The sequence below is a fragment of the Pomacea canaliculata genome, linkage group LG3 (genome assembly GCF_003073045.1).
Source record: "Pomacea canaliculata isolate SZHN2017 linkage group LG3, ASM307304v1, whole genome shotgun sequence".
NCBI classification, from domain to species: Eukaryota; Metazoa; Mollusca; class Gastropoda; order Architaenioglossa; family Ampullariidae; genus Pomacea; species Pomacea canaliculata.
The window spans coordinates 19167242-19192042 of NC_037592.1; the positions used below are offsets into that span (position 1 = coordinate 19167242).

Here is a 24801-nt window from a genome sequence, read left to right on the forward strand (position 1 = left end):
AACAGACCATTGAAATAAATGAGTTTGCATGGAATATAAGTAAAACACTGCTTAATCTAATTTAGGCAAGCAGATCATAAGGCATTTTTTTCTAACACTGACACTGAAAACAAAGAAAGGAACACAAACTAATTGTTTCCAAAAGCTGATAGGGTGAAAAGTATAGTCCTGGCATACTAGAATAGGCTTTAATTATATAGTAGGATGTCAAATGTAGCATATAAACACTGAAATATATTTTTCAAAAATGATCTGATACAAGATATATTTATTTTAAATCTTTAAGCTTGAATTTCTCTGTTTGTCGTTTTTGACATCCAGTCCTAAACTATAAAAACATATTTCTCAAGACTGGCTTGTGCTACAGCAGTACAATTTTGCAATTTTGTTTAGAAATGCATAAGCTACAAAGTGATGCATTTGAGAATATGGTATAAACATTACTTTTGATAAAATTAACATTTTTCTAAATATTTTCTAAATATTTAATTGCCACATTCACACTGAGTCGGGGGGGTACCATGTCTGATTTTTTATATCTCCTAGAAATCTTGAGATATCAAAACGCCGTATGCATAAGTTTTCTTATCGGTGCCTCTAGTTTACAAAAAACCCAAAACCTTTGGTATATGACTTATGGTATTGTGTAAATTTGTTTTTTAAATGCTTGTACGTTTTGAAACAAAATCGTTGATTAAAGTCACAATTTTCACTTTAGGTACTCAAAAACAGTTTTAAAGTGCTATATTTATGTTATTTTGTTACTCTATATTTAAAAACCCCTAAAGATATTTAAAATATGGATTTTAATTTTTGGAGTGTACCGGTAACCTTAAAACAAATCTACATTCTTTTAGTCCTTCATGGAATTGAATTTGACCAGAACTTTGGCCTCGAAGTTGCTGTCTGTCACCCTAGTGCGCAGCTTTGTCATGATAAGTCCTGCCAGACTGAACAATCTCTCAACAATTCTTGCATTTGAAACTATACCCACATTTTGTGGCTTCGCAAAATGTAAAAAATTTCAAATAAGGCTGGAAATTGATGGGTACGTCCATCTTCGTTTTTCAAATGAAACAAAATACCGCTCCCGCCACTTGGACGACACAGTACTTCCGGTTACTGAGCGTTCGAGAAACGTGGGTGTCTGGCTGTCAAGACACCGAGCAGTGAGAGCAGTGTACGTCTGTCGTCGTCTTGCTGACACGCTGTCGACGAATGGTCGTGAAAGTAGCCAACATGTAGCCAAGCTACAGCTACTTTCTAAAATGTAGCTACGGCTACAAGCTACTTTTTTTTTAAATTTGTAGCCGGCTAAGCTACAAGCTACAAAATTTGTAGCCAGCTACAGTAGCTGTAGCCTAGCTACAGCTACTCCCCATCCCTGAAAGTATGTAAACTATCTCTCCCAAGATTATCCACAAGACAGTGGGGTGAAAGTTGTTTTTTTTTTTTTACTTGCATTTGTCTGCTAAAGCAGAGATTCTCAACTTTTTTGAGACTGTACCCCCAAAGGATGAAAGTATGTCCGCGGATAACCCTCGCGCATAAAAGTACTTAGTGGTGTGTGCTTATGTCGCTGATTATCCCTGCATAACCTTTGTCGTAACCCTAGGGGTACGCATACCACCGATTGAGAACCGCAGTTATAAAGAATTCAATTTATTGCTATGTTCAAGTAAGCCATAAACCATATTAACGTTAAGTCTAATGACACTACCCCATCAAGGTATATTACTATTATAACAATGGTGCACAAAATATTATAAGGAAGAGACAAGAATATAAGCTGCTGTCCACGTTAGAAACACATGTCTCGTCCCTCTTCATAAAATTTGAGGTCCTGTAGGCGTTCTGCTTCATTGAAGAAACGCAGATGTTATATCGCTGTCCCCATAGACTTTTATATTGTCTTCTGTAGTCTGTAGTTGTGACTGTTGACGTCGGCAGCCATCTTTACCACTTGTGAAAAGTAGAAATGGGAAGTAACTCTCTTCAACCACACTAGGTGGTCTTTTTCATGGTTCTTTCCCTTAAGAATAGACGCCTTTGTCAGCAACACCACTCTCCATGAGAATCCTACCGCACATGATCTGTTTTCATATCTCTTAAAGGTCTGTGGATTAGTAATTAATTCTTCTAGAGATAGAAAGGTAACAAAAGAGAGATTTTTCTTTCCGATTTATTTTGCTTATGTGTTTTTATTTACATGCATAATCTCCAAGCAGTTTCATGGGTGCTTTTGTGAGTCAAAGCTGCTTGCAAAATAAGCAAAGAATTTAAAAACAACCTTGCGGTGATTTCTTCAGGTGCGTTATCAGTATGCGTGCGTGCGGATGTGTGTGTGTGTGTGTGTATCAGTTACATAGGTAAAGTAAATAGTGGTTTGATATTGAAAACGACAGAATGCCATACGTCTACCTATAGAAGAATCCAATGATATTCATTGACATCGCTAACATTCTTGATCTTGACGAGCTCCACGTCTTTCTTCTGTAGCCTCTATAACAGTAATATTTCAATGTAAGCTGATATTGGGCGTGCTCATCTATTTATAAATACTTACTTTCTTGGCATCTGCCTTTTGTAATTCTTCGCTTGATTTTCCATCCGATGTTGGAATGCTGCATAGTTTTTTACCTACTGCTAACAGTCCATTAACTCTAACCCTTAAACTGTAGTTATTTTCACTGATTATAATTGCCTTTATATCTAATTAATAATTTCCTATTTATATTTGTCTTTTCTGAGTTTTATTCATGACCATTGATTAACAGAAGAGCATACCGTTAATTTTTGCTAACAACGATATTTCCTTGACAGAACAATTACTTTGAATAAAAATTGGACTCACTTATCGAAAAACAAATAATGAAATGGAGAATTCAGTGTCTGTATTAGCCTAGTGTATGACGAAATACTGAAACGAACTTAAACGTGTGGAACTAATCTCTTTTTTTAGTCAAAGTATCGTGTAAATAGAGAAGCTGAAAGAGTTCACTCCCTGGTAAATAAAAACTTCTGCAGAAATTCAAACAAGCAGACACGTTCTCTCTAGATTTTTTGATTTTTAAAAAGATTTGAGTCTTAGAATTTTAAAAAGTTTTTACACAGTATTATATCACATAAAAAAGAAACTCAAAAACTTTGTTATACAGCGTGTATTTACTGAAATATCTGCGTATCATTTTATTACAACAAATCAATCGTTTTAAGATAGACACCCAAAACGATAACAACAATAAAAATAAAAAAGATATTTGCAAAAATTGTAACACTGTACAATATGAACAGCAATGCTGCAAACTTGCTCGTTTGGTGTCCTGTTACAGTTGCGTGGTGGAAAATCACATGATAAATCACAAAACAACTTTCAACTGCGTAACATACAAGTGCAGCGCAACAGTAGGTAGCAAAGGCAAGAGCAAGAAACCAAGAAAAGTTTTGTATTAGCACCTTGAAGTATATTTGACGATCACATTAAGCTTTATTGAATGAGTGATTCGGACTTGTCACGAAACTACATATACAAGCTGACTTACAAGTCAAGTGCGAAGGTTCGCTGTGTTTCGAAGCAGAAGCTCACTGCCAGAAAGTGTGCTCACGAAAACAAGACACGTTATTATGCTGAGTGTTGATATACTTGTGTTTCTCTCTGATGCACATACACTTGTGTTCGGCAGCACCAGCGGCTTTTTCGCCACAACATGCAAGTCCTCGTAGTAATGTACCATCTGACCATCAGAACAAGACACAGCATCGCTGTCACACCGGTACAGCGGTCTTCACTGGCCAGTTTTTCTTTTGCTGTTTTTTTTGTTTAACCCTTGTGTCACGTGACTTCTCAAGTGTTTCAAGGTGGATTTGCACAAACGTCACTCTCGTAACGTAATCAGGAATCAGTACTTGGAGAGAATTCTCTCTCTCACACACACACACACACACGCTATCTCTTAGGCGCACACACACACACATATGCATATACAATATTTCGTAGACACACAGCACACGTACACACGTTTGTGTACATGAGGTGGTAGAAAGAAGCAAACTGCAAAGATATGCATAAACAAATATATGTGTATAAAAATAACAAATTGAGAAAGATCAACAGATAGAAGTAGAATTAGTGCCTTTGCACCTACTCCATGCTTTTCCATACAAAATATAGAAATTTTGCCTTACGGCTTCAGTCATATGCAATAATGTCAATCTTGATTATCGCTGAAAAACACTAAAAGTGAAACATCCCATTTTATAGATATTGAGGCAAATGTTACTGTGAGACATCTCTGTTCTTGTTTTATTTGTTAGTAAGTTCAATTCTAAAACCATTGTGCCACCAAGTGAGATAGCATGGTCGCACAGAATCCCGAAATGACTGATTGTAATCTGAGTTTGTTTTTCCTGGTTATAAATATCTATTCCAGTTAACTAGAAATTAATTGGAAAAAATCTACGAAATCATTCTTATGTTTCACTTCTGTCTACTGGTGCTGATGTCAAAACAAATTATCATGTATGTTCGTGTGTAGTCCAAGGCGATCATAGTCACTGTCACGAAGACTGGATCTGGTAATCCAAGAATAGTAGCTCTTGCCGCATGTAGTACAAAAATGGTGCAAAATTTCACCACAAAAGTCAGTTGCTATAATTAAGATTTTGCCCTGGACTTGTTACACAATAAAAAGAAATGAGGTTTGTCGTGAGCAGCTGCGAACACTGCTGTTACTTGCGAAACAGAAGTCCACGAATGTATGGGTTTCCGCGCCACCAACATGGACAAGTGAGGACTACTTGTCTGTGACGGGCACTGGTGGCAGGCACAATGTAACAATGCAGCGTTGTGCTTTGACAATATTATGACTTTTTCTTCTGTGCTTCTTGGGTCTGACGATACTGATATAACTGCCGATAATCTCGGACCACTTTCAAAGTCGTGTGACGCTATCCTGCAAAGGTAAATAAAATAATCTTGACAAAGGAATGTAAAAGAAACTTTGAACTTTTTTTTTATCTTTGTTGCTTGGCAGTATATAAAACCATATAAATAATCAAAAATAGTTAACCTATAGGCGGAAAGATTCAAAACATAAAGATTGTCCCATAAGCTTGGGGGTCGTTGAAGAGACTTATCTGTCACATTTATCTGTGGGCGGTACCCGTCTCCTCTCTGTAACTGCCATTCTTTCCGCAATCTTTCCATATTTTTGGTAGGGAAGTGGGTAGCCACTTATCCATTCAGCAGGTTATTGATGGAATTCAGCTGAGGGAAGCACACTCGCTACACGGGTATCTAACCAGCATGCAATGCGTCTCGGACGTTAGTGCACTAACCATTCGGCCACCCGTTTCCCTTCAAAAAGGGAGTCCTATAGGGGAGAGGCTGCAGGCACAGCAAGCTTAAGTGGTTCATTTAGCTAGAGACCGGCATGTCAGTCTGAGCCTGACTCATTCCTTCCTCCATCTTTACTGTTCCTGACAGACTAGGTATCCATTTCAGCTTTACAGCTCATGGATGAGCAAGAAAACTCCAGGCCAGGCCTCGAACTAGCAGTCTTAGAGAATGGCGATAATACTTTTTTAACAACCATTATATCGTGCATTGTAAAAGTATATTTATAAGAATTACAAAGTGCATAAATACGACAATATCCTGACAAATGTCTAACCATAACGTGTCAGCAACAGGAATATGTTTTTGTTTACCTGTTGAGTCAAGACTTCGTGGTAGGTTGGAGGAACATCTTGATTAGTTGTGTCCGCTGCACCCTGACTGCTGCTTTCACTACTGGGAGTCTCGCTACTTCTGCTAGCTTCACATGGCACCTCCTGAAGCGTCTCTCGCTGCCAGACCACGTGACTTTCTTCCTGGGGATCGGTCCGGTGGCGACGGCGAGGCCCCGAGGTTGATACGTCCTCGTTCTCGAAGACAGGATTGTCCAGCCCGTCCGCCGTACTTTCGTTGTCACTGGTGATGTAACCTTCACTGTTCCTCTTACTGTCGATCGTGTAGATGCCGTCTGCCGAGTCCAGAGTCGTGCAGGAGTATGCCGACCGCAGCGTACGGCCGTTGGTGATGCCGTGAGTGAGGTCACGCGAAGTCAAGTCATCTTCGTCGGAACTGGACTCCATGGTGTACAGCGAAGGGTGCGACCCTAATGCACCTATGAGGGTCAAGGCGGCTGCCTGCTCCATGACTGGAACCAGGCTGCTCCTGCGTCTGCCACTTCGTCCTGATTCGGGAAACAGCAAAAGAAGTCGCATACAAGGCTAATTACTAAGATGATATACATCATTTAACTAATGCAGGAAAACGCACACAAAGAAACGAACCATCAGGCTAAGAGGTGCCGAAACATTTACCAATGGTATTTAACATTTTCTCAGGAAATCAGCCACAACATAATGATAAAATTGCTTGTTGTGCAATGATCAGAAAAGGTGTGAAAAAAGTACTGGAACACAGGGAATGCTTAAAAAATGATTGCACGAAAGTTGAGAATGAGGAAGCACCCTGGTAAATTTTATGGAATCAGGTATCAAAGACTACAATTAGGCTCTGCATTTTCAAAGAAGACAAAACAGGCAATGAATATACTGGACGTCTCAATACACTTCCTATTTAACACACAATCAAATAAAAAGGATTATATATATATATATGTTCACATATAGATGTGTGTTTTAGCAGGTATGGAAATAAACGGCTGTGATCATGCGGACAACAGTTTGTACACCATGAAATATTTACGTCGGAAACAAAGAAGGCTCTGGCAGTCATGACAGGATGAGAGGGTAGAGACACACCATAATGTATGACACTGGCTACTGCGTGGCCCCCACACCAGCTTTCCGGGTTGACAGGGTGGAGCATCAGCTCAGCTGACGACGCTCCAAAGTCATGACCCCAGGAACACGGGTGACTGATTACCACGAGGACACGAGGTGTTGTGCCTCTTTGTCGGAATATTAAGTGAGCTTCTACTCACTGAGGGCATGAAAGAGAACAAGCGGTATCTGCCTTTTACAGTAAATTAGTAACTATATCAGAGTAGAGTAGTCGCTCTTGTGATTAGACACGAAAAGACAGGACAAAGTGCATGTCAAAGGAGACCTCAGCCCAGAACACCAGGTCCTCTTTGTGTTGGTGACAAGTGACCATCGAACCGTTAAAAGAAAGATGGGAGAAGATTAAAAAGAATTCATGAGGATGGCAGTAATGATTGCAGAGAGAGAAGTAATGATAATGGAAGTAGTTGGGGCAATGCAACATAAGAGAAAGACAGAATACGATATATTCGTTAATAATAAAGTCCCAAGAGTGCAAAATTAGAACATCAGAAGAATCACTATGCATCACCAGTCAGTATAACACTACATATTACCAATCAGTGGAGTCATATCACGAGGCTCACATTACATACCTGTTGGTCCGCATGCGTTGATCTCGTTTTCTGTAGCCCCGTACTTCCGGCACAGACCTTGCAGCTGCTTCACCTCAGTCTGCAGACAAAAACAAAGTATTTATCAGATGACAGATAAGCCGACTGTTCAAAGACCAAAGAATACAAAAATCTTAACCTGTGAGGGAGACTCAGTTGAGGAATGTGTACTACGTGTGTCAAAAAGTCAATCACAAAGACAATCTGACATTAGAGAACACATTCTGGAACTTTCCACTGGGGATGCACGAAAGGATGTCGTATTAATGCTGACTGAGGATGAAGAAGGCTAAGTTTTGGAGCAAAATTAGCTATTAGACACAAGATAAATTTTAATGTGATGTACACAGCACTCATCACAAAGTCGCAGCACGAAATAGCCGTCAGTAAGTCTGACAGGTCTCCTGTCTTTGCTCCGGGCGTCACAACCCTTCGGATGAGCTCGGTTGAAAGATGAAAGAAAAAGTTGATAGCCCGCGAGCACTCAAAGGGGATGACTGACAGGTGTAAGATTCTGAATATCTAACTTATAACCGAGGTTTCAGGTACATTAGAATTCTCAAGCTCTAAGACTGGAATGTTTCGAATGATTCAGAAGTGAATACCTGAGTGCAAGGAAGTCGTTGTTTTTGTAGGCGCGTTTGCATATGTGTATGAGTGTGTAAGTGTAAGTGTATGTGTGAGTTTATATTCGTGAATGTATGTTTATGCGTGTTTGTGCATGCGTGCGCGCGTGTGTGTGTGTGGTTACCCTGTACGCAGAGGCCTTGCGAGTGGTCTCCTTACTCCGTTTAACAGACAGCCGCAGCCTTTGCTTGACAATCTTCAACTGCACGTGATCTTTCTCCTGGATGACCAGCACGAAACCTGCGCAACATCAGTACATCACTGTATACTTTAACAAATGTTTATCAGTTTAGTCGTGCTGTTGAAAACATAACTGTATGGAGTGTAGGGATCTACCACGTGAAGATATGCGTCTTCGACAAAGAACTTAAATGCATGAAATTGTTTTGCTTTGTCAACTCTGATACATTTAAAAACCTTAAAAATCCTTTACAGACGCGGAATGAAAAATAGCGATAGCTGTCTGGCCAAGTCTGCGTGACAAAACCAATTACTTACTGTTAACAATCCTGACTACACGCCATGGCAGTATAAATATCAAGATGGTGGCAGCTTCTTCACCTGGATGAGCCCAGATGCCCTCCCAGAATGCAACATCGAGGGCCCATGAGACGGACACGACGAATGCATCAAAAATCTGTCGACATCATTAATCATCGGTTAGCAACGCCTACGATACATTTATATAAGATACATTTATATAAGTCCTAGTTCGGAATTAAACGTTGACAATCTCAAATATTCTTCGTACTTAATTACGACAGGAATCACTGAGTTTTTATGCAAAATATCGTAGTCCTTAACTACTATCATCAAACGAATAATTTCACGATCACTAAAAGCAGGATTCTACACACTACGAAACATTACCTCCAGTTTGTGATGGAGCACTTTCTTCCCCATTGCAAAAACCTTCAGGAGAGTCTGGAACATACAAGAACACATTTTCCTAAGATTTTTTCCTCTCTCTCCCACACTTTCTTTCTCTTTCTAGCTCTAGCTCTAATCCTAGAATTCTTACAACCCATATCCAATCTTTTGCTCCTTACTGTCTCCACACAAACCTGGTATACCTGATGTACTCATTCACCTTATGACCGAGATCGGCTAATACACAACACTCCTTAACAGGCATCATACTTCAAACTCACTTTTTATAATGAAGTGTACAATTATAAACTGGATCAATATCGCCCGTCCTTAAAACAGAACTGAGCTTACAATTACCTACTCTAGGTGCCATTATCTTTCATTCACGTGCAATGTTGTCTCCGATCACGTGATCCAATTAACACTAGCGCGAGAGACTAGGCACATCCCTTTTTTCACCGGTCATGGGCATTGGATGTTATTACCAACGTTTAAAGATTTGTAATTGTAAATATACATTTTCTTTCCACATAAATTGTTTCAACAGCGTTTCTTTTGAAAACAAGGTCTATATTTAACTTTTAAAATAACAATGTTATAAGTTCAATGGAGAGAATCGCATTTGCGCATAAGCACACCACTGACGGAAGGGATAGGAATCTGACCCCAAACGCTTAGCTTGCTCTGAACTCGTAACTACAGCTACCATACACATCTATCCAGGCGCAGCTCACCTCCAGCAAGAGCATGGAGAGGATTATCAACGACCCTAGGTGAAACGAGTGCGTGAGGTCATGCAGCAGCTTATGCGTTCCTTGCAAATCCCCTCTGCGGCTCGTCGCCGCCTGCTCTTCGCCACGGGTATTTTGAAGATTCCAATGAGCATCGGTTCCTTGCTGGAGTTACCCTGGGTGGATGACAAATCGCCTGTCACGTTGACTGACTCTGAAGTGTGGCTCCCAACTATCTGCGTTTTGGCTGCACTCTGAAGAGCTGCCATCCACTGGGGATCCAGACCTAGGAAGCACCAATATCTGTTTATGACTAGGTCCGAGAACCTTGCTACACTGCATTAAGTTCACAACACGAAAAATTACCATGCCAATAACTGATGTTAAAGTACATGATGCTCTCGCAAAGTTCTTGCCACAAGCTCTCCCTTACCATCCGAATTGAAGGAAGAAGCTGGCTGCGTCCGGCTGCTGACCGGTATAGGAGGTTTCAGTAGGATGTCCCTGATCTTCTTTAGGTTTAGCGCCTCTGGGTCATGTTCAGTCGCATTCAAGTCTGGGATCTGAACTTTTAGCAATGTCGTCAAGTTCTTATCCAACTCGTCCCACTCATGAAGAGTCTCTGTGAAAACAAAAATGTCAGGCGATTAGTGTGAAAAGGATTTAGTTGGCAGCACACAAGGTATTATGTGTTCAAACCAGGTTTCTTAGTCAATACTGACAACAGTCAATATCAGTCTTGAGTGATGAGATAGAAACATTTTATCAAGCATGTTACCCTAATTGTTAATATATATTTGAATTATTAACAAGAAACAATAATCAAACAGTTCTTTGAACTGGGTTACAAATAATGAGGAATACCACCAATGTAATTTGTATTGTTACAAGTGGTATGCATATTATTTATTATTCATTTTTTCTTTCGGAAGCAAATTTAACAAATTTAAAGAAATGTAAAGTTTACATTGTCTGAATATCATTATATCTATTTTCTTATAACAGTCGAACATGTATTTAAGGAAAAGGAAGCTGAAACACATGAAATAAATGGAAAATGACTGTAGGGGCACAGACAGTACAGCGCCCTCAGGGCTCAGCCCTTTCATGTGTGTTTTATCAGTGATCGCCTCTCGGCAATGAAAACACTTTCCTGGTGTCTCACACACACAAACCAAATGATCCTCGTGTATTGCAATCCACCGAAGCATATTAGTATTTTGCTAATATCAGTCTTTTCTTTCAGAGAGAGTCACACGCCTATGCAAGAGGTTAAACTTTCAAACCACATTGGTTTTTGTAACCAGAGAATAGTCCTTGAATACAGTATTAAATTTTAATTAGGTCAAACAGTGAACTTGAAACTAATAAAACATATTTCACAGAGCTCGAATTCAACACAGTTTGCTGGCTGCTTGCTTCATTAAAGAAACAAAGCCTATACTCCGCCACTCACGCGTCTTAAAAAATTAAAACCTACCGCTGGCTCTTTCAGCAAAAGAAAATTTTTTTTTTTGTCTTGTTTTTCCTCGGACAGACAATTAAGTTTTGATTTGATACAACAACAACTGATGCGAAACGGTAATCATGCCACTGTACTCTCTTCACTGTCCGAATACTGTGTCTCCAAAATAAAAATGGTTTTCCAAGGTATTATTTCGTAAACATCCTGTTTATTACCTTGTTGCTGTTAAGGACTAACAGCTTGAAATGCTTCTTCGGAGTCGCAAAACTATTACTTTATCTTTTTATGACATAATATATCTTCATCTCCTGTAACTGGATTATTTTTAAATCATACCGCAAGCCTATGTACCTCTTCTGTCATCTCGAACAATGATAATGTCGTGCTCACTCCCTTTTTCGTTAATGTTCCGCCCGACCGCCATGTCCTTATTTTTATTCCACTGTGCGACACCAGCGAAGATTAAATATTACATACTTCTTTGTTTAGTGAACAAACCTTTTGCGACTTGCACTGGTTCCTGTGATATTTTTAGGATTAGGAAGATAAATTTGTAGATAACCACAGCCTAATGTCACCTCCATTTTTCAGGTCGTGATGGATGAAGTGATGGCGCTGAATGCCCGAGCAGAAAGCTGTTGGGGGAAGCGGAAGGACAAGTAGAGGTTGCTTGTGAAATAAGAGCTATAAAAACGTGTTTTTTGTTTTTTGTTTGTTTGATTTTTTTTGGGACGATTTTTAAAGAAACTTTTGACACTATATTTGTCTGTAATTTACAACAAGGTCTCAATGAGTCGATACACACACACATCGTTTGATGAAAGTTTTGTAATGGGGATCGTCTCTAACAATGGTTATAAAACACATTATATAGGGGAGGACGGTGATTTAGTTTTTTTTTTTTTTTAAATAGACCAACACTAACGTACTTGTACACACAACTAGACCCTGAATATTCCCTTGCAAAAAGCAAGCCTACCCTCGGTATTTTCTTATTGGCTTATCCGAGAATTGAGGTTTGTCCCCTGCAGTTTTACAGACTGCAAACAGCTTCTCACCAACTGGTAGTGTGAGACAGTCTGCATGCCCTAGAGCCTGTCCTACCAGTGGGTTTGCCATGTCCACGTGGTTGAGGTCTAATGCCTACATGTAACGATGTCTTGTCGTGGCTCAACCTCGACTCGTTTCGAAATAAATCAGTTGTGACATTTCTAGCAACTGCTAAATGGCAGCGACAAAGGTCTCAGCCAAAAGTCACCAGACACATTGTATCAACACTCTTGTTTTACCTTTCATAATAAGAATGTCGCAGATGATCTGGCCGATGACACAAGCAGCGTCGAGTGCCGCGAGAGTGCACACCACAATGAGCGCCACATGAGTGTGCATGAGGATGGACAAGCGCTTGCGGCATCTGCAGCAAACAGAAAAAAAACATAACAATGCTGTGGTGCTGGCGATTTTTGTTGTTTTATTGGTTGCGATAATTGCCACACACAAAAAAAAATCAGCAACACATTCGAGTAAAATATTGAAGAAGAGAAAGAAGAATTTGCGAAAGCTGCCTGTGAGAGCTTCTTGAAACAGCATATGGACTCTAACGATACAATTTGCTTAAATTCTACGTCTTTTAAAACCATGGTGTGATGATGATGATGATTTTGCTCGAAAGTGTTATTTCTAACGGTTTTTTAGTTGCTTTACATTTTAAAAAAATACAGTTCACAATCGCTTGCAGATGAATGCCGAAGACTCTAGTGAGCTCTACTTTTCTCTTTAGTGTAAAGGTCTAGTTTTCCTTCTAACACAAAAAACCCAGGTAACTTTTTTTTCTCTTTTCTTTCTCCTTTTTCTTTAATTATTGTCTTCAAACGAAAGTAAACAATTTTAACGTTGAAATTATGCCTATATCTTTTTAATTCGAATAAAAAATAATGTTAATTGAAATAATTCAGTTCTCGGTAATCATGACGACTGATTTATGACGCACACAGGTAAAATGTTTTGAAATAATACATAAACACCAAATACATCAGCTATGCTTTCTATGCTGGCTGCGGACCTCCTATAATGAGAAGGACTACATGTTCCAACAAACACCTTGTAAACAAACACCGTGCCATAGTTTGTGTACTCCCTGGCTAACGCCTGCTACTAAATAACGTCTAGTGTGACGTCACAGGGCAGTTAGGCCTGACCGCGAAGTAGCGACCATTACGAAACAATCAGATTGAGGCTCTTAATGGCTTTACAAAAGATAAATTAAGCTTTGTGAGTGTGTAAGAAATAAAAAGAAGGAAGTAGACAGGATTAACCTCTTTGCACCGTTACCGGCTGAAATTAGAGTACATTACTAGGAAATGGAATCCAAAGCGACGATAAAACAAGAGTGGGATTAAAGGCAGGCCTTGAACATGCAGAGATAGTGCACTTCAAAATAACACATGGCCGTTAGGATATGCCACTCAGCCGTTTCAATTGTTCTTCATATATATACATTAAAATAACACGCCGCAAGGGGTGAAGCAAATGAAGCAAATACTTCACGTCAAAATTTCAAGCATCATTACACCTGCATTAGCTAATTAAGCGTATTAATATATTGATTGAAAAGTATGTAACAAAATGGAATGTGTAAATTCACTAATGATTTTGTAAGAATCTAACCTTTGACCCCTTTTCCGACTAGCTCTTTTCTGGCATTTATGCTCTACAGCTGACGTCATGACTGTGTGTTAATCCGTTTGTCTCACTGGGTGCACGTCTTGTCCCTGTCCTGCGATGGTCACAGTGGCCGGCTGGTCTGTTCGTCTGCCTGTCTTTTGTCTGTGTGCAGTTGAGCTTGCTTCTTGCGGCACTCCTCTTGCACAACGCCGGACTGTCTGCTTCCTCCGTCTTGTGGCGAGTTTTGACGGCTCCTCCACATTAGCGCACATCGTCACAATCAATCACACGGTTTTTCACCTGACAACTTTGGTCTTTACGTCATCATATTGTCCAGGGAGAACACCCTGGCCCTCTACCCTTTCTCACCGGTGTCGTCAGCCAATAAGAAGGAAGACGCTAAATAAGAGAGGCAACGTGCTTTACTCAAAGTGCGTCTTAGATGTTACTGGCTGACTGACAATCAGGGGGAAGGAACAGTCAGGAGAGTGATAACTCTTACCTACACAGCTTCCTCCGTTCCGTGCACACCCTGCCTGTCTGACATGACACTCTAGGAAAGTTGCGGTGAGGGTATTGCGATGTGGAGATTGGTGATTAGATAAGTATAGTAAGCTTTGTAAAAGTGTAGGTGAAACATAGCAACATCCAGATACATCATACCTCTAGGATACAGAGGGCTCTCGTATGAGACTGCAATGACGAGGATGAGACACACGAGATATACTAATTGTAATCAAGGAATCTGTGAGTGTAAGTCAGGCCAACATCAGACGAGCAGGAAATGGAAGTGACGTTGACAAACTGTCTCACGAATGAACAGTTTCCCCGTACGTGGCGGAAAACAAACAGTTCTATCTGACGTAAATAGTCTGAAAGAAGTCATTACTTTCATCGAACACTCCCACCTTCCGAGGAGGATGTCATGACAATATCATTGAGCACCCCTAGGTAGTATTGTGGCTAATGTGAAAATATCACCGTGACCACCCTCGATAGTACTGTAGCTAGTCAGATGAACTTTGGAGAAGGTTTTCCTGTAGTACTGTGGCTAGTCAGATGGACAGGTTTTCTGTTCGATGTTTGCTCTATCCAGTGATCATAAACTGACCTTTGTCCACCCAGCAGTGTTAAGGATCCGATTTTTATTAAGAATTCGGAGAGGTAAGGATGGGGCTGAAAGACTCTTCCTCATACCTTGTCTAGTGACAGTGATCAACTTACCTTTTGGCGTCTTAGCTATGTTTACATGGGGTAGTGTGATGCTACCTCGTTTTGGATATCCGAAACGTTTCTCCAATACTGCCGTGTATAGTCACCAGTAAGGACAGCTGCTAGCTGGAGTTTCTCCAGTTCAGGTCAGCTTATTCCACTTTATAGTTGTCAGGAATCTTGAGAACATCTAATACTTCAGCAGCCTAGCAGGATTGCTCTAAAGGAACGAATTCTTACATCAACTACAACTAACATTTTTGAGTGTTAGATGCAGCGACTTTTATTATTGTTCCTCTTTGTTTTTTCTGCATTTGATTTTTGTTGTATTTGTTGTAAAATAGACAGGTACATAGCTAGTGTCACATAACGAGGGGTGGTTGACAGATCGCATTCGATCGACTCTAGAACATAAACATCCTGAGATGTGCCAGCCCAGTTTATGATGAAGACCATCATCTTCAAGATTGATTCGTATACAATAGCAAATATAATTTTTCCTTAAAAAAAAACTTTCTGAACGTAGTTAAGTTCTGCGAAGGAAGCTCGCAAATCGGCTGGTGATAAAAATAACTTGAGCTTGTGCGGCGATTAATCTTCTTGGGACAAGATTATGCGGAATGGGTAGGTAAGAAGTCGGCTAAAGGTTATCAAAACCTCATGTCATTTCTTCAGTGTGGCAGGGCGCTATGACAGCTTGATGGCCGGAGACTGGATCGGAGACAGCGGCTGTCTTTGACATGTCCGATGTGCGAATGTCCGGATGTTTACGACGTAAACGTCTGTTACGTCTTTTGATGTCGACTTTTCTGCTCCTAACGCCATTTTAACGGTATATATGGATATCTGTTCGTATATATGTCTTTGTGTCTCCCCTCTCTTTGCTGTTTGTGAAAGCTTACTTTAACTTATTTGCATAGCTGTTGTATACTGTTTGCCGGCCTTCAATAGATTTTTTTTCTTTTTTTTTTTTCTTCTTCTAACACGACGAACAATTTTTAACACCTACCTGTACTGGCTGACTCATAACATAATAGAAACAGTGTGTAGGAATACGGGATAACAGCAGGATCCAAAGAACAGTCCCCCGAAGGCTAGAGATAGCGGTTTCGAGGAAAATCCCATAAAGCAAAGCTTGATAACGCATACTTGATTGAAGATAAGGCAAATTCTATCATGTAATTAAAGGCTAGTTTACACGCCCGTAGCGATAAAATTGTAAAAAAAATGATGTTGATCGTTTTAATGTCTTCTGCTCCAAGGCATGCCAAACAGCTAACGATTCGCCCTATAACAGTTTTCAAGCAAGGAAAAAAACCCAAACAAAGCAACAGAAAAATTGAGTGTATGTATATCTAAACTCAACTCCCAATGTGTTTTTTTCCTGTGTTTTATTAATAAAATCTGTGGGCATTGGTGTGCATGGCAGATAGACTTGTGACTGGATTCTAGTAATCTAAAGAGCATTTCTTCATCACTCTCCTCCCTCTCTTTCTCTCTGGTTTTCTCCCTTGCCTTGCAACGGTTTTTCTCTCTAACGCAATATTTTGTATTCTCTGCTGAAGATGAAAGCTGTTTAGATGCGATCTTGAACTGGGTCTGTGACTGTGTGTTTATATATCTGAAGTGAATTAAAATAAAAAGTAGAGAATCACATGTTTTAATACCTGTAAATAAATCAGGTAATTATATAAATACGAGCAATTCTCGTGGTCCTTGTATCAATAAATAAAGCACATTAGGGGCGCATTATACGCAACACAACATTTCATGTTTTAAATCAGAGTAATCCCCCTGTTCGAGAGACAAAGAGAGTAAGAAGACAAGTGAGAGTGTAAGAACTACAAGTCAAGAACACGGTACACTATGTGAGGAGACGAAGCAAAAAAGATTCAACACTGTGTCCAGAGGAGACAGGATTTCCAACAAGCTGCTACCAAAAAAAAAATCATCCAAGAGGAGGTAAACCCCCTACCTCCAGATATCTACCATGAGACGACAGAGGATGCTTAAAGCAAGCTTAACCAAAGCAGTTGTCTCTCCCTGATGGAAGAAGCTCCGCGCTCAAAATGTGCTTATATGCATATATAATGACTTCATGACGCAGATGCCCAAGAGGAGACGCTGCATAAGTTTACGTATCAATACTCTGTAAATATTTGTGATGAATCTTCAAAATACAAAGAATGTATTTTGCTGTAGAAAGTGTGAATAGGTATGTAGATTTGTTCGTATTTGTGTGTAATATTTGTGTCGTAATCTCTTGTACGTATGTGAAAGAGGGAGGAGCAGAGCAAACTTACCGTTTTTTTCCTTTGCCCATCAGTGTTGACAAGGTAGCAAAGACACACCCAGCAAGCATGATTTCAACAACACGGTAATACGAATAGATACGGTAAATTCTTCTAAGCGATGAAGGCCAGGAGATGAGTAAATCTGTATTCTGCTTATAAAGGTCTCCTATTACAACGAACGGTAAACTGCCCGCCTTCCCGCTAGCTATTTGCAATCACTTAAGAATTTAGACCACGACCAAAAAAGTCTACACTCCCCATTTGGAGGTCTGACTCCGCTCTGTTAAGCCCATCAACACAAGGTCTTATTTCACATCAAACGGGCGTAACGGATTGATGTACAAGATACGAGATACCACGAGGCGCCACACAGTGACGCATCTATGGAAGCTCTTCTTTGATGATGTCAGTGGGTCGGGTCACGCTGGAGGGACGAGGTGACTGTGCACGTTCCGCTATTCGGCTGACATGGAGTCACTCAGGTCACTGTGTCACAGCTTGAAGAAACCTAACTCTAACTACCTCTTGTGCCTGTGATGCCGTCATTACTCCTTCTTCACTGGCATTCTATTTTTACAGTCTGGATGTCCAGGGAAACTTCAAAGAATGGACCTATTTTGTCTTCCAATGGACGTTTGCAAAGCATGCAAATATTGTTTTTTTTTTTTAATTACGACCTTTTGATGATTTTTATGCACATATATCTTGGGCAGTTTTCTAACTTTTTTCTTTTTTTTTTTGGGGGGGGGGAGGGTGATGAAGAGGGTCCAGGTTCTTTTCGCTGTAGAAGGGTGATTAATTAAGGACGTTCGCACATCAATGCGCACACATAATAATGACAAATCCAGCAATCATGAATAATATGTCATATCAACAGAAAAGGGAGTCCCAGACAAACAGACTTCAAAACTAATGTGGGTGGATGAAAGGCATGGAGAAATGAACTCTGCCCCGCGGCATCAACATTTGGCTGTGTGGGGTCGTCGACCACTCACCAGGTGTTAAGGAGGAAGCAAAGCGACACCTTGTCAATGTCTCCCACTTGTTTTTCCCATAATACACCGTGTCATATCCTGTTTTCATCTGCGCTCTTGTTACAGAGGAACGGGGTACAGAAAAACAGCAAGAGATTGCAAAGCTAGTCGAAATGATCTCAGCAGTTTATATACTTTATTTCCGACTTTAAAATCTTTAAGACCTTAGGTATAAAGTTGTTTTTTCTTTTTAAATCAACACATTTATTTACTGGACCATACTAAAACTTTTTGTACATCATTTGAGAAAATATAGTTCCTGCTACGGTTTGTAAAACTATGCACTTCGCTGAGTATAGTGATGTGCTCACTATGTCAAGCGTAACGATGCACACACGTTGCTAAGCGCGAAGACGGTCATGGCGAAGATAAAGAATATCCGAAATCATCTCAGTTTTCTACAGAGTAGTGAGTGGAGGCGAATTTTTTTTAAAGATTCTATATGATGCATGTAATTTGTTCAAATACAAAATGTCTAAACTGTCGATTTTCACACTCACTTGTCAACCATAGTGAGCTCCATTATAGTCAAAAATATACGGAGGTCTGTGAGGAAGAGGAATGGATGAGTGCAATCTTCCTGAGATTATGCAGAGTACTCATTGAATGTGCATCAGGGAAGAGGGAGTAGCACCATTGTGTTAGTCTTACGCATAATGGAGTGGAGGAATTTGCAAGTCAAGTCTGTTTTAATCTTTGTCCTTGTAAACGCCAGTCGTTCCTGCCTCACACTGTGTCAAAGGTTAAGCCAAGCGTTTACTAGTTTGGGGTTACTCCCTCAAAAGATAGATGATCAGGAAAAGATCGAGAACAAAATGAATGTAGGTAAAGGGAGTGAAAAAAAAGAAATGCTTGTTATTTAAGACCGACAGAACTTGGCGGTGCTAGATCGAGTCTCAAGCTGGTGCTGGAGTTTGCTGGGCACTTAATATGAGAGAGATGTTGAGACACTAATACTGATACAGAGAGAGACTGAGAGTGCACATACATTATGATTATACCAGCTGAGATGATACAGCTGTGGAAGAACTTTGAATCTTGTAAGGTAGAGGATTGCTAAGCAGATGCTTCAACACTGCAAACAACGTAAGTCGTTTTGCCCTCCACTCGTCGCAGTAACACACAGACCCACAACTCTTTACAGTTATAAAATGAAGGCCTTATTTACAAAGTTGTAACTTGGACTGCAAGGCAAGAATCTTCATAAGAAATGTCTTTGCCATATCCATCACACCATAAATAAAACAGATCAGTTTCACGATTATAGTTTGAGATATTTCTACCATGCTTAGAACAAAACAATCTGCTTTAATTTATCTTTAAACAAGATGGACTTATTGCGTAGTTATAGTTACAAAAATCTGATGTACGGTAACAGAAAGAAATAACAAGAGTAAAGGCACAAACACATCGAGGCCATGACATTTCCATCATGGTCAAGGCAAACTTATTCTTCTACTTACGAGGCATACAATTCTAATAATTGTGTTTATAAACATGGCACCAGTCAACAGAATTGATGGAGATTTAAGCACGGAATAGTAAGGAAAATCCCAGAACGTGTTTCCATTTATATGAAAGATGGTGAAGGGAAGCCTAGTGAAGGGACTCCACTTCGAGCACTGGTCGCTCTAAGTCTGCGTTTCTTTGCTGTCCGTTACACGAAATAAACCTTTGTCCGAAAAGAGTGTCACCAAGGTCCACCGTCTAGGATTTCAACATCGTCCAAGGGAGATAATGATGTACTGTCTCTTTTCGATACATAACCATGTCGCTTTGTTTACCTGCATGAGCGTCGCCAAAAGACTATACACTCCCTTGTCTGTGCCCCTGTCTGTGCTGTTGACTGTGTGTGCGTGTGTGTGTGCGTGCGTGCGTGCTTGTGGCACGCAGCCAAGATTAATGACATCAACCGACCATGTACTGCAACAGCGAACACAGTGAGCAAACACTGATGGAAGGGGTCTGTAAGACCATGACCTTACTCTCGCCATAAGTGCGAGAATGGAATTTGGGAATGGAGACCGATGAGGGAGTGGCAAGTGCAACGTCAGATAAAGGTCGAGCGAGGTTGAAAAGATTGGATCCTTCAACTGAAATTAAAAGAAGGAATTTTGATGATTTCTTTTTTCTCAGTTGTTCTCAGTTTTCTCTTTGAACGTATTCTTTCTTCATCTCTTTTTTTTGTTCTTATATTTCAAAAATAAAGAGATTATTTTGTGTGGTTAAAACATAACTATTGCATTCTAAATAAATCAGAGTGTGGCCGTGTTTTATGTCGATGCCCATGAAACCTATGCACTGTGTGCCCAATCCTCATCAAATTTAGCAGTATTGTTTCGATCATTATGGCTTGTTCGAGCTATGTCTTTGTGGTGCACGCTGGTCCGGATAATGCTTATTTTGATGCTTATTGTCCGTTCTGGGATGAGGCTGGTGGTTCCAAATGGAAAAGTACAAAGCAGAAAAAATTGCGGCAGAACAAACGTGAATAACGCCGTCATCTGAGCGGTACCCATGAGAGTTAGAGACACAGTAGAGCAGAAGAGAGCGATTGAGAGATTCGTGTGGTCACGAACTTGTATTACTGGACTGCTGGCAGATGATTTTTTTTTTTAACTACTAAAACGAGGCATGTTTGTACAAAGCTTCCGGTTTAGTCACATTCTTTGTTGAGGCTCGCCGAAACTAACAGCGGAGGACTTCGCAAGAGGCTAAGCGTTGGTCTTGGCAGACAGAAGTCCAACTATACATATCCATGCTGTGGCGTGTTCACTCGAAGTATTAAAAATCCAAAAATATAGTATAAATAATCAATTATGATAATCCACATAATATAACGTCGGAGTAAAGAAATAGCATAAAATAAGTTTACAACCACAAATAAAATGTCCTATATTTTTACCAGTAAGTTATTTCCCAAAGAAATAATATCGGAAAGAAAGAGAAAGAAAAAATAAAGTAAGAATGAAGAGTGAAGAAAAAAATAAGGATAGATGGAAGGAAAGGACAAAGAAAAAAAAATAGTTTTACCCCAGGGTTACTGTTTGATAATACGACACATTATTATTGGCAAGTTTTGAGCAATGGCCGGTAACTCTACTTGATTACTGCCGAGAACTGCATATACTTGTCCTCTTCACCTATGAAACTACTCTTCTTGGTTTCCAGCCCCAAAGAGCTAATTGAAGAACGAGTAGCTATGACGATGAACATGACGACGTCAAGGATATTAGCAGTAGTGTGATGACGATGAAGAGGATGTTAAAAACTGCTATAATTATTATAAAAAAAAAACACGTAAACACAAACATTCCGCAAGCAAGAAATTGTTGAGATATAAACTGTCAACCAGATGCAGAGAATAATTAGAGAAAATGTAAGAACACATCAGGGATAATACGGGATGTTGTCTTCTTATTCCCGGATCAGAAACGATTACTGAAGTTGCCTCCCTCTGTGCATAGTTTTTTGTTGTTGGTTTTTTTTTTTTTTCCTGTGGTGAATTACGCATCGGTGAAATATTGAAGTTAGAAGCAATTCCTTTTGGTAAAATGTAGGTGACGAGCACCGACTTCCGGTTAAAAAGAGTTGTTAGCTTAGAATTCTTAATAATATTATCAATATTCTAGCACAAGGACCGGAGTTTCAGTCTGTTTACAACCCATGCATTGCATTAGATGGGCTGTATGTGTGGTGTCATTCATAAGGTATTGCTGGCCTGTAGGTGGGTATACAAGGGTATTGGGGGTTTTCTATAGTTTCTACGACTTCTGCGGTAGACTAGAGTTACAAAAGAGTAGTACTACTTTGTGGCTAATTGTCTTCCACGGAAAAGTTCAACATCAAAACATAAATACCTTGAAAATGGCTTCTTCCGCCTGCACAACGCCAGGTCAGCAGCCTGGGGGCACACCACCACTTTTTTCTGACCTTTGGTGCCTGGCCACATGGCTTGAGCTAGAACGATTCCTTCAGGCGTGTAGCGCACCATGGTTATGTGCCCTGGTGCCCTCTCGTGCAAGCGGTGGCGGCACTGTCCTCTGTAAGATGCAGAGCGGTTCCAGCGACGTCCTGGCGGATATCACCACTTCCAAGACACGATGGATGCATATCTTCTTCGATGACAATGATTTAGCGGAGAGATTCTACAGAATTTCCTTGGTGAGATAGGCGTGATAACATGTTTTTTTCCGGGGTTTAAGTGTAATAAAAAGACAAAACAATGGAGACAAATGGTAGATCGTAGCTTTCGAGTCTGGAGCATACTGACCCATGTCCGGGGGACGATAGTTCTCGACATTATAGTTTAGAGGAGTGCGCAGACGCTGAGCTTGTGAGGCATATATTTCACTTCATGAATCATTGGACTAGATCATCAACTAAAGGCACATTATGTCAAGTGATGTGATACAAGTTGTGAGTCACTAGACAAAGTACATGGATACAAGATCTCCAAACCTCTATGAAGGGTTCGATCCCCGAAACATGTTCCCACGATCAGCTATAGCAATGATATGTTGTGGTGGCTAAAGAGCATCGTCTTGCGCGATCAAATAAAATAAATTACAAGGAAAGGCGCAAACGAGTTGTTCAGTCCTCACAGTATGTTGCAGGTTTGGTCAAAGTAACTTGCCTTTTATATTTGTTTTTCGTGTTTTTATTCGTTTTCAGTCACACAGTTTTTTGTTCAGCTGCTGAAAACAGTTCTTTTTCCTGTATGCACAAACCCAGGTAATTGTTACGCCTTAAATACCTCGGTATTACAGCACATCTTTAAACAATGTTTCGAAATATTAAAATACTAAGGATAATCATAGCATACACGAAATTCATTGGCCTTAAACTTAATCCTACCACACTCTCAAACAAAGACAAATGAAATTATTTATGCTCTTTGATTTGATCGATAGACTGCTATGCTTCCCGTGGCCATTTTGTTTGATTATTCTAAAAAAAATTAATGCTCCGTGGATCTCATCTGTTTCTGCTCGCCCATCAGCCTTTCAAAATCACTCATGTGAGCTATGTCGACGAAGTCCTCAAGGATAGCATGATTAAAGAGACTCCAGGTGCTTCTTAGTTAAAGCATACCGTTAGGTTGTTCTGTTGTTCCAAAAGATGGGAGAACATAAAGGCGAGAGACAGGTGGAGCTTGGAGGTCCGAACCACCAATAACTAATGTCTCACATCTATCACCGTCACGGACGTTGCTCTCGCAGGACATAGATTTACATCGAGACACAGACCTTGCCTACCTGTTCTGTTGCCCCGACCTGACAATGACCCCCTTCATCCTACAGCACTCGTATGCGCGGTATGCGCTCGTCCAGTCTCGTTGTTTAGCTACCTATTGGAGCGCAGTACACAGCTTGCATCGTTCATTCTTCCACAATGGTCACTTATGCTTTTTTTTTTTTCTTTCGGTCAGTCTCCGAGTTTCTGGACGTGTATCACAGAAGCGTCGCTGCTAGACATTGGAGATGAGTAGCAATTGCTCATAGCTCGCCAACCTAAGGTCGAACTGGCGTGTGAGCGCACCTGCTTGCACGTGCAAAGTAACTAGTCCGTCCCCACCGTAGCTGCTGCAGCAGCCACTCACGACGATTAGGTCACGTGTGTTATTTCCATGTGAAAAAATACACCACCGCACTCAGCTGATCGCATTGCCTTGACGGAAAGTTCCGCTAAGCTCTCGTTATTGGCTCCGAAAAATACTCTACTCATCAGCACGGACAGCCTTACCTCCGAAACAATCGTTATATTATAAATTTCTTCGCCCTTTTACTTTTACGATATCAATTTTAGTAACGGGTCATTTTGAAATGAATGCTTCGAAGACTTATGATGGCCTTATTTCCTCATCTTTGCATCACGGGGCCCGGTGGACCACAAAGCGGGCCGTGGCGCGACTGCTGAGGATATTGTGAGGAGAGACTGAGCGCAAAGATCAGGCCACCACCGAATGTGCTTTGGCCGGCAGACGAAGGATTTTACGAAGAGAGCGACTGGTGGAGGGTGCCATCAACTGAATACTATTAATATTGCAGCCTTGTCCCCCTTGGCCCCAGCTTTAGTGTTTACTAAGCTTTAAATATGATGTCCTCAGCTAAAAAAAAAAAACTAGCAGTTTGGACTGAATTACTCTCACTCATAGACTGACTCATTAGCTCTTTCTCTGTGCGCATGCGTTAATCTAACGGTTGAAGTCACCTGACACCTAAACAGCTCAGTTATGTGCGCTAGAGATGGACTTAGGATCGGACTATGCAAACAAGAATAACAACATTGTGCAGGCGTGACGATTATTCAATAAAGGCTCTCAGCACAGGTACCAGTTCACTTGCGATGTGTGTTCGGTTATGAGAGATCACACACTTGACTTACCTGCAGTCGATCTAGTTTTGTCTAATACAAGGTTAGTCAACATTACATTAACATTTAATACGTACTGTGGTA

At 40.4% G+C, this 24801-nt stretch overlaps 1 protein-coding gene across 1 annotated transcript in view; it reads right to left on the reverse strand.

Annotated features, from left to right (window-relative positions):
* Window positions 1–3146: 3146 nt before the first annotated feature.
* The window catches only part of LOC112560417, a 32695-nt gene continuing 11040 nt past the window's right edge, over window positions 3147–24801 (reverse strand). Inside the window, 10 exon segments of the mRNA XM_025232275.1 lie at window positions 3147–4952; window positions 5710–6236; window positions 7428–7506; window positions 8197–8312; window positions 8571–8709; window positions 8943–8996; window positions 9677–9825; window positions 9828–9959; window positions 10107–10295; window positions 12428–12552. Of these exon segments, the coding sequence (XP_025088060.1) occupies window positions 4932–4952; window positions 5710–6236; window positions 7428–7506; window positions 8197–8312; window positions 8571–8709; window positions 8943–8996; window positions 9677–9825; window positions 9828–9959; window positions 10107–10295; window positions 12428–12552 (1531 nt within the window). The 3' untranslated portion in view covers window positions 3147–4931.